Source organism: Plectropomus leopardus, chromosome 1, assembly GCF_026936395.1.
Source record: "Plectropomus leopardus strain MGB_pleo_1.0 chromosome 1, ASM2693639v1, whole genome shotgun sequence".
Taxonomy (NCBI): Eukaryota; Metazoa; Chordata; class Actinopteri; order Perciformes; family Serranidae; genus Plectropomus; species Plectropomus leopardus.
The window spans coordinates 17,376,687-17,385,506 of record NC_142176.1 but is presented as its reverse complement, the minus strand read 5'-3'; the positions used below and the strand labels follow the sequence as shown (position 1 = coordinate 17,385,506).

Sequence of the window (8,820 nt, the reverse complement as noted above, 5' to 3'; positions counted from 1 at the left end):
GGCACATGCACTGAGACACAGTATTTCTTGCTTTATTGCCTGTTGAATGTATACTCTATCTATGACAGGTAGCAACTATTGTTTTAATTGCATTAAATCTCCTTAAAAATCCCTCTCATCTAGGCTTAAACAAGGACTAAAAAACCAGTTTGGCTTCTTTCCAAAGCGCTTTTCTCATTGAAACCCAGGTTGTTGATTTTTAAGTGATGTAATCAGACCGTCAGGCCCATTGTTGTGAGATTTGTAATGCCTTTTGTGCAGTTTCACTGAGGCAAACTGTAAAGGAAAATGAGTTTGTGTGAATGATCAGGGGAAAAAGCCAATCTCACCTTTATTTGCAAGTGGAAATGAGTGGACTGCAGCTGGGAGAGATGTGAAGATACTGATAAAATTAAATTATAGCAGTTTAAATTGGATTACATGAGGTGATTGACTGCTAAGAGCACTTCATACTTATTGTAAATTTATATTTGTTTTGCTGGAGAAAAAATGCAAGTCTGTTATTCCCCAACTCTATATCTGATCATTATCATTGGTTCTCAGTGTGTTGCAAAGGCATGCTGGGTCAAACTGTTAAAGAAGACACCACGTTCACCTGAAGGGTCAGTTGTTGAATTTCATTAAGTCTCACCCGGACCACCTTGTTCCATTAACACATGGAAGGCAAATAGCAAAGAGGCGCAATGCATCAGAATACTTGGCACTATTCAGAGTGAATTTTTGGTCCTCTTAACAACCCTGACAAGAACCTTATATTCATTTAAAGCCAGGCATGGGATAGCACGAAACACTCACGACAACCTGTTGTGTTCCTGAATGCAGACCTATCTATAATGTCACATGATTGTGATTATATATTCAGAAGCACACATTGATCCAAAGATTGATGTTTATGTAGTTTTCATGGCTCAAGAATAAAGAGTAGCTTCAGCAACAGACTCCTCCAACCCCGCTGTCTGAGGGAGCGATACAGGAAATCATTCCTGCCTGCTGCCATCAGACTGTTCAACACATCCACCTCTGTCAGACCTGTGGTCACTGTCACTGAACTGGACTAAACTCTGTCACTCCACATCCAAACAGTACAGACTGCAGTATGTGTGTATGCATATCATGTATATATATGTACAAATATATAACATCGGATCGTCGCCTGTATTGTATTATAAATATTATATTATACATCACTATATATATATATATATATATATATATATATATATATATATATATATATATATATATATACCATTATTATTATTCTATCATTATTATTATTATATTACATTATACACAACATTGGTCATCAGACATAAAAATGTCAAGTGCTAATGTCATGATGCTGATACTATTATTAATATTAATATTATGGATATTATTACTACTATTATTATTATTATTACTACTATTATTAATACTATCACTACTATTATGTGTGCGATGCCTTCAAACTGATGTTATTACCATTATTAGTATTATATGTACACCTCTACATATTCCCCTTATTCTGCTGTCATCATTACCATGCTCATGTGTATCCTTACCATCATCAGATTGCACCTTACTACTGCATTTGCACTACCTCAGCATTCAATTTATTCTATTTTTATATATTTATGTTTATTTCTATCTTCTATTATTCTTCTTATTTTTCTGTGTATGTCTCTGTATGTCTTACATGCCAAGCTGCTGTGACAACTAAATTTCCCTCCGGGGATCAATAAAGTCGTCTAAGTCTAAGTCTAAGTCTAAACAGTGGTGAAAGAAGTGCTCAGATCCTTTACTTAATTAAAAACACTAATACCACATTGTAAAAGTACTCTGCAACAAGTTAAAGTCCCGCATTGAAATTTTACTTATGTAAAAGCAGTATATTCAAGAAAAAGTACTCAAACTTTTAAAAGTAAGTGTACCAAATGCAGAAAAACCAAAACAAACAAAACACCCAACTCAAAATTAGGGAAAAAAATCTTAAAAAAAGACAAGAAATCCTAAAATCTTGAAATAAGAAGATAAATGGAAAATAAACCACCATAAAAACAAAAAAAAATTAAAAATAATAATAATCAGAAACACCTCCCAAAAACTAAAAGTCTTTATGCAAAAACTTCAATGTTTATCAAAATAGTTGGCAATTAATTTTCTGTCAATCAACTGATCGATCAAGAAACTAATCATCACAGCTGTACTTAAATAAAGAGTTAGGTAATTTGTTAAATAACAAAACATCATATTTTAGAAACACTCCTTGTGTTTTTTATGCAAATTAAGCAAAACTGTCAGATAAATTTTGTAAAAAGTAAAAAGCGCAACATTTCCCCCAAAGATGTAATGGAGTAAAAGTATTACGTGATATGAAAAGAAAGTACTCAAGTAAAGTACAAGCACCTCAAATTTGTACATAAGTACAGTACTTGAGTAAATGTAGTTAGCCACTTTACAGCACTGAGGGTAAACATCATTTTACATATATTAATTCAATATAGCACGTTAAAAGCAAATAAAAGCGGATTGCTTTGCAATTCTCCCAGAATGCCTGTAAACATGTTATGCTTCTTGTCGTAATTACTGTGTATGACGCAAGTAGGGATGAGCACACATGTAACAGCAGAAAAAAAAGAATAAAAAAACCCACCAAGGAATCACTGTAATTGTCTATGGAGATTAGTGTGTGTTTGTGCTGCACAAGTGGTATCACTGCCATAATGCCTCCCATGCATAATTTATATTTTAGTAATACTCCTGTGGGGAGGGAGAGTACATGAATCCTATATCATTATTTATTTGGCAAAGCCAGAGCAGAGAAGAAATAAAAATTTTACAAAGTGAAACTGCACCGGTTTGCGCACAATCACCTTCATTCGGCAGATGTATTTACACAACAGAGAAATGAGCCCTGTGCAGCGGAGTGGGTGTGTTCGGGAGAGGAGGGGTTAAAGATTGGGAGCGTATAAATTGCAGACGGAGCAGTAGTGGGGTAGGCTGGATTGTGATAGCGACAGATGTCTAGAAAACTGTGAGAGGGCACTCCTCAGTTACAACACAGTCCCACACTGCACCTCGGAGAGCAGAGCAGGGGCGGAATCTGCAGCTGTCACTCCAAAGGTTTACCTCCATTATCACATCCAGCCGGAGCCTGGAAAAGAAGTCCAACTGATCTCTCACTACAAACACAGGTTGGTCTCATTATTAATATTATTTAATTTGTCTTATGTTTTATGTTTTATTTGCAACATGTGTAGAATTTGTGTTTTGTGGGTGAAAAGAAAGAAAGAAAAAAGTGAGTAAGAAGGAAAGATGCCTCTGAGCTGCAGCTCACCCATTGTTCTCTCTCTCTCTCTCTCTTTGGCTTTTTCCCATTATGCAAATTTGTACAATTCAAGGCTGTTATTTTTAAGGCAGGATTTTTTCTTTCTTCTTTTTTTTCCTCGTCCTCAGCGGTCGAATTTGATTTAGTGCGTCTTCTCAGGCAGCAGCGCTTTTTTAAAAGTAGGCCAAGCGATTAAAAAAACACCTAGAATAAAGAAAAGCGCAAACAAAGTTATGAAGTTGGTGTGTTTCTAGTGAATTGAAGCGTTATTGTGCTGGTTTTCTTTGGTGTGTCCGACATTTTCAAATGCTCGTGAACAAAAAGGGCAGAGCAGCTGAGAGAAGCAGCGGTGGGTGGGAGGGTTGAAATGGGGGATGGAGACCCCTCTTCAGCTTTTATCACTCAAGTGTGCAGTGTATGGTGTAATTCTTCTTTATGGTAGCCTAGGCGTATATATTACACCAGTGCAGATTAGCATCAGCGTTTGCTGCCAATTTAGCCCAGCCCATTACTTTTGTCAGTGAGTATCTGTTGGTGAGGGATCCCCATCCTTTGTTACCGGCCGGCACATGCTGCCCTGCCTTCTTTATCTTTCTGCTGTGCTTAAAGCTTTGTGTCCACTGTACATTTGGTTTTTCGCATTTTCTCAGAAATGGGCTTGAAAAACATGTCACTGCAAATCCAGAATGATTTGAGGTCAAAATATAAGGTTTATCCCCAAACTGTAGGCTACATTATTGCTTTGTCTGATTTGGAGGCCGGAGACATCAAGAGTGTTTTGGTGAAAAAATAGGCAATATGAATTCAACCACATAATATTGTATCATTATTGGCAAGACCTAGGTAAAAAAAAGGGAAAAAAGGCAGAATTGTTGGTGTAAAAGCAGATATAGTGATTGTACTGTTCATTTTACTGTAAATTGGTGTAACAGATGTGCAGCATATCCTATCGTGGTGAATGGCGCATCCTGTCTTAATTCCTCCATTGCAGCACTATGGACAGTTCCCAGATTGTCGTACCCACATTGTGCCCTGCAGGGTAAAATCTCCAATTGTGTTATGTTGGACATAAAAAAAAACCATAAATTTCCAGCTTTCCTTGGAATATCGTCTGTCAGGCCGATACAGGCTGATGAAATGATCAGACTGGGATTGAATAGGAATGTAATATAAACCTGTAATTTCTATTCTGCAGAAGCATGGGCTGTCTCATCTTGAAACAGGTGGATTTGTTTAGGGTCAGCTGAAACACCATCAGTAAGATAAAGTTGAACTTCCAGTTCTCTATTCTGTCACTAAAAGGAAGTAGCATTATGTTGCAATCCCTGACTGTTCCTCTATAGCCACGACAGAGCTGACACATTCACACAAAGAAGTATAGTAGTACTACGTGCTGTATTAACAGAATGTGCCAGTCTCATGTTTTACACTCATCTGTAGTTTAAAAAGAAAATCCAGCTTTATAATTCATTCCTTGCATGTGAATGTAATTGCAGGATCTAAATTATGTGTCTTGTGAGATGCTACATTATAATGTAGTTTGTCATACTGAGAGAGGAATAGTTTTATGTCTACATCATAGATGTTCAACTCAGAGTTGTGGGCTCATTTGGCACCGAGCCTTACCCAGCATTCCTGAAAGGGTAGCGAGTCTGTGGAGTTGTCTGATCTCTGTAAGGTTCCCATGCATTTACATTTGTTTTCTAGCCAAACTTTGCTTGGCAGAGAGCAGTTTCCTAATTGAACTTCTAGTTCACTTCTAAACAATAGATTTCTCTCCATTCGCCTTTCTGACAGAACACTGTTTTACATTTGAAAGAATTTAAGTCAAACCCAGGCTGCATTTCAGAAAGTATGACAAAAAACATTCCTAATGTTCACGTGAGATGTATAAATTTTAATTACTTAATGAAAGTAGGACTACCTCTGTTCTTGTGTGGTATAGTGGTTCAGTGGTTAGCATTGTTGCATCATGAAGCCAACTTCCTGGGTTTGAAGTCAGACAGCTGTGACCTTTTAGTGAGTTTGCATGTTTTTGTGTTGGCATGGATTTTGACCCTATTCATTTGAGATGAACTGGAAACTGGAAATTCCCTGTAGGTATCAAACTGTCTTTAAAATGTTTTGAATGTTTATAACATATATATTCCCAAACAAGATATTGCAGAACAATTTAGTTGTTTTAAACATTCATTTTTGTATCTCTTACTGTTTATTAAAAGGCACTTTCATCAACTTGTTTCTAGGTGAAACCATGGGAGGCAAACTGAGCAAGAAGAGAAAGGGATATGATGTGAGTGACCCCAAAGAGACAAAGGATGGGACTGCAACGCCGGCTAAAGCGGAGGCACCCACAGAAGCTGAGGTGAAAGCTGAGGCAAGCAATGTGGTGGAGCAAGCTGTGGAGTCTGCTGTAGCAGCAGTAACTGAATCTGTAAAAGCTCCAGAAGAACCCAAATCTGCACCTCCAGAGGAGCCAGCTCCAGTAGAGGCAGCTCCAGTAGAAGAACCACCTGCAGCAGAAGAGAAGGCAGCTCCAGTAGAGGAACCACCTGCGGCAGAAGAGAAGGCAGCCCCAGTAGAGGAACCACCTGCGGCAGCAGAGAAGGCAGCTCCAGTGGAGGAACCACCTGCAGCAGAAGAGAAGGCAGCTCCAGTAGAGGAACCACCTGCGGCAGCAGAGAAGGCAGCTCCAGTCGAGGAACCACCTGCGGCAGCAGAGAAGGCAGCTCCAGTGGAGGAACCACCTGCGGCAGAAGAGAAGGCAGCTCCAGTGGAGGAACCACCTGCGGCAGAAGAGAAGGCAGCTCCAGTGGAGGAACCACCTGCGGCAGCAGAGAAGGGAGCTCCAGTAGCAGAAGAACCAGTGGCACCAGTAGAGGAACCAGTCGTAGCTGCGCAAGAATCTGTTCCAGCAGCAGAGGAACCAACTCCTGCAGCAGTAGATCCGGCCCCAGTAGTTGAAGAACAAGCTCCAGTCGAGGAACAAGCTCCAGTTGAGCTCCCAGTGGCTCTAGCAGCACCAGAAGAACCAGTGCCAAGTGAGGTTGAACCTGAGTCTGCAGCTGCACCCGAAGAGGCTCCTGCAGAAGAACCTGCTCTAGCTGTGGTATCTGTGTCAGAGTCAGAGGTTTCTGCCAGCACTGAGGAAGCACCCAAGGACCAAGAGCCAGAGCCCATCCCAGAGACTGTTATTGAGCCAGAGGCCACTGTGGAGGAGACAGTGGTTCCTGCTGCTGTCCATGAACCAGAGCCAGTGGCTGAGCTAGTTGCAGAGCCAGTGCTGGAGCAAGCCCCAGAACCAGAGCAAACCACTGAGCCAGAGCCAGCAGCAGAGCTTGAGGCAGAGCCAGAGCAAGAACCAGAGCCAGAACCAGAGCTAGAATCCGAGGAAGCACCCAAGCCAGAACCCGTACAAGAGCAAGCACCAGAGCCAGAGCTTGAACAATCACCAGAGCCAGAACCGGAGCAGGTACTAGAGCCCGAACCAGAACCAGTGGCTGATGCATTAGAATCTGCAGCAAAAGTAGAAGAAGTTGAGCCAGAACCAGTTGCAGCCACAGCCAATGTTACTGAACATGAGAATGTGGAAGCAGAAGCACCTGAGGTTTTGGGGAGTGCAGCAGATGAGCTCCCCACTGAAGATCAGCCTGTAGAGGAGGAGTCTGCTACAACAGAAGCCTCCGCCACTGAGGCGGCAGCTGAGCCAGAAGCAGCAGAACCCGTCCCTGAGATTGTCATCTCAGAGTCTATCTCTGCCTGCGAAATTACCGCTGAGTCTGAAGAGGTAGCTGAGGCCTCTGTGGAAGAGATGCCTTGCCCAGAGGCTGAGGTTGAAAGCAAGATGGAAAATGGAGATATTGAGAGCTCTCCTGTTACAGAGGATGTGGCAGAAGTAGATGCACTCCCAGCTGTGAATGGAGAGTGTGCAGATTCTGCTGCCACAGAGACAGAGGAATGTGTTAATGGTGATGAAAAGCCTGAGGAGACGCCTATCAAGGAGCAGAGTGACTTTGAACTGAAAAAGGAGGTGAATCTGGGTGGTGATGTCAATGAAGTTCCAGATGCAGTCTCCGACTTGGCAGACGGTCTCAGCACTGAGGTCACCCAGGCTGTCTGAAAAAGAAGCCATCTTTCTAATCAATGTGAATTCAGTTTAATCCTCAGATGGTGCGAGAAAGCCATCAAGGTATCAGAAACACAGCTAGGCTTTCTGGAATGCTGTAACCACCGCAATGTCTATCGTGGTGACTCAGGCAAAAGGATGTTTTCTTTTGAGTAACCAAAAATGAAATGCAACCACTTGAGGATAGAAAGAGACAGAGAGAGACAGAAAGAGAGAGACTGAGAGAGAGAAAGTAAGTGAGACATAAGTGCAGAGAGGAGACTTGAATTTGGAATTGGAGGTTGAGCGCAGACATACAGTGAAACTGCACAGCAGAGCAAAAAATACTGGACAGCAAATATGATATTAACGAATGAATAAATCTGTCTTTGTGTGTGAGCCCGAATATTAGAAAGTGGTTTATTGGAACAGCATTCGTCATTAGTATATTATCTGATTTAGAATGTCATTTATCCTTTCTATAACTATATGCAGAGACATGACATAAATGTTTTGGCCTTTTATAATAATGGTACCTGTGAGGACTGCTCATTTTAAATTGATTGTTCGGAATAGAGAATAAAAAGAGATTGTTATAGCCTACAGTGATCTTCTTTTCTTTTCATGCATTTTCTCAGCATCAAGTGTGTTGCAACTGTCTAAAGCACTGAGTAAGTAAGATTTATTGTAATTTACTTTAAGCTATGGGTCAGACTTTCTTATTGAAGGAACAGTGTGCAAGATTTAGGGGGATTTAGTGGCATCTAGTGGTGAGGATTGGAGATTGCAACCAGCTGAAACTTCTCTCGGTTAAAATTTGTTCAGTGTTGTTCAGGAGGTTTTTACCGTGAGCTGAATTATCTGCAGAGTTCTCTACCTCTCCAACACAAATGGACCAGGTGATTAAAACACGTAAAAACAATGAATAAAGCAGTTTCACATTACATATCAGTGTTTCTCTATCACTGTCTTTGGAGGGGTGGCGAACTATGGAGGCAGACATGAAGATTCGAAAACGCAAATGGTCCTATCTCGAACCAGTGCTTGGTTTGTCCATTCTGTGCACTGCTGTAGAAATGTGGCAGTGCAGCATCACAATCTCCATCTATGAAAATCCAGCACAATTTCACTCCCAACTCTTCAAATACCGCCACTTTGTCAGTGATGTCGAAGTAGTGGTATTTGAGAAATTGGGATACGAAAATGTTGGAGCATCCACAATGTATAAAGATAAAAATTCCAAGGTAACAAAAACATAATGATTCTTATTTTCAGGTGATTATATACTAAAGAAAACTATACTACGATACTTTTTATATTAGTCTATATTTCATTTCTGTCAATATATGACCTTTAAATGAATCCAACAATTCTCACTCATTTCCAACTGTAAAATCCAAGAGTT

The 8,820-nt window shown here is 40.6% G+C and overlaps 1 protein-coding gene across 1 annotated transcript; it reads left to right on the top strand.

The window, feature by feature from the left end:
- Positions 1 to 2,965: 2,965 nt before the first annotated feature.
- LOC121943443 (uncharacterized) lies at positions 2,966 to 8,018 on the top strand. The gene is made up of 2 exons (XM_042486968.2): positions 2,966 to 3,176; positions 5,557 to 8,018. Exon 2 carries the CDS (start codon positions 5,565 to 5,567, stop codon positions 7,428 to 7,430), a length of 1,866 nt encoding a protein of 621 aa, XP_042342902.2. The 5' UTR covers positions 2,966 to 3,176; positions 5,557 to 5,564; the 3' UTR covers positions 7,431 to 8,018.
- Positions 8,019 to 8,820: the final 802 nt, after the last annotated feature.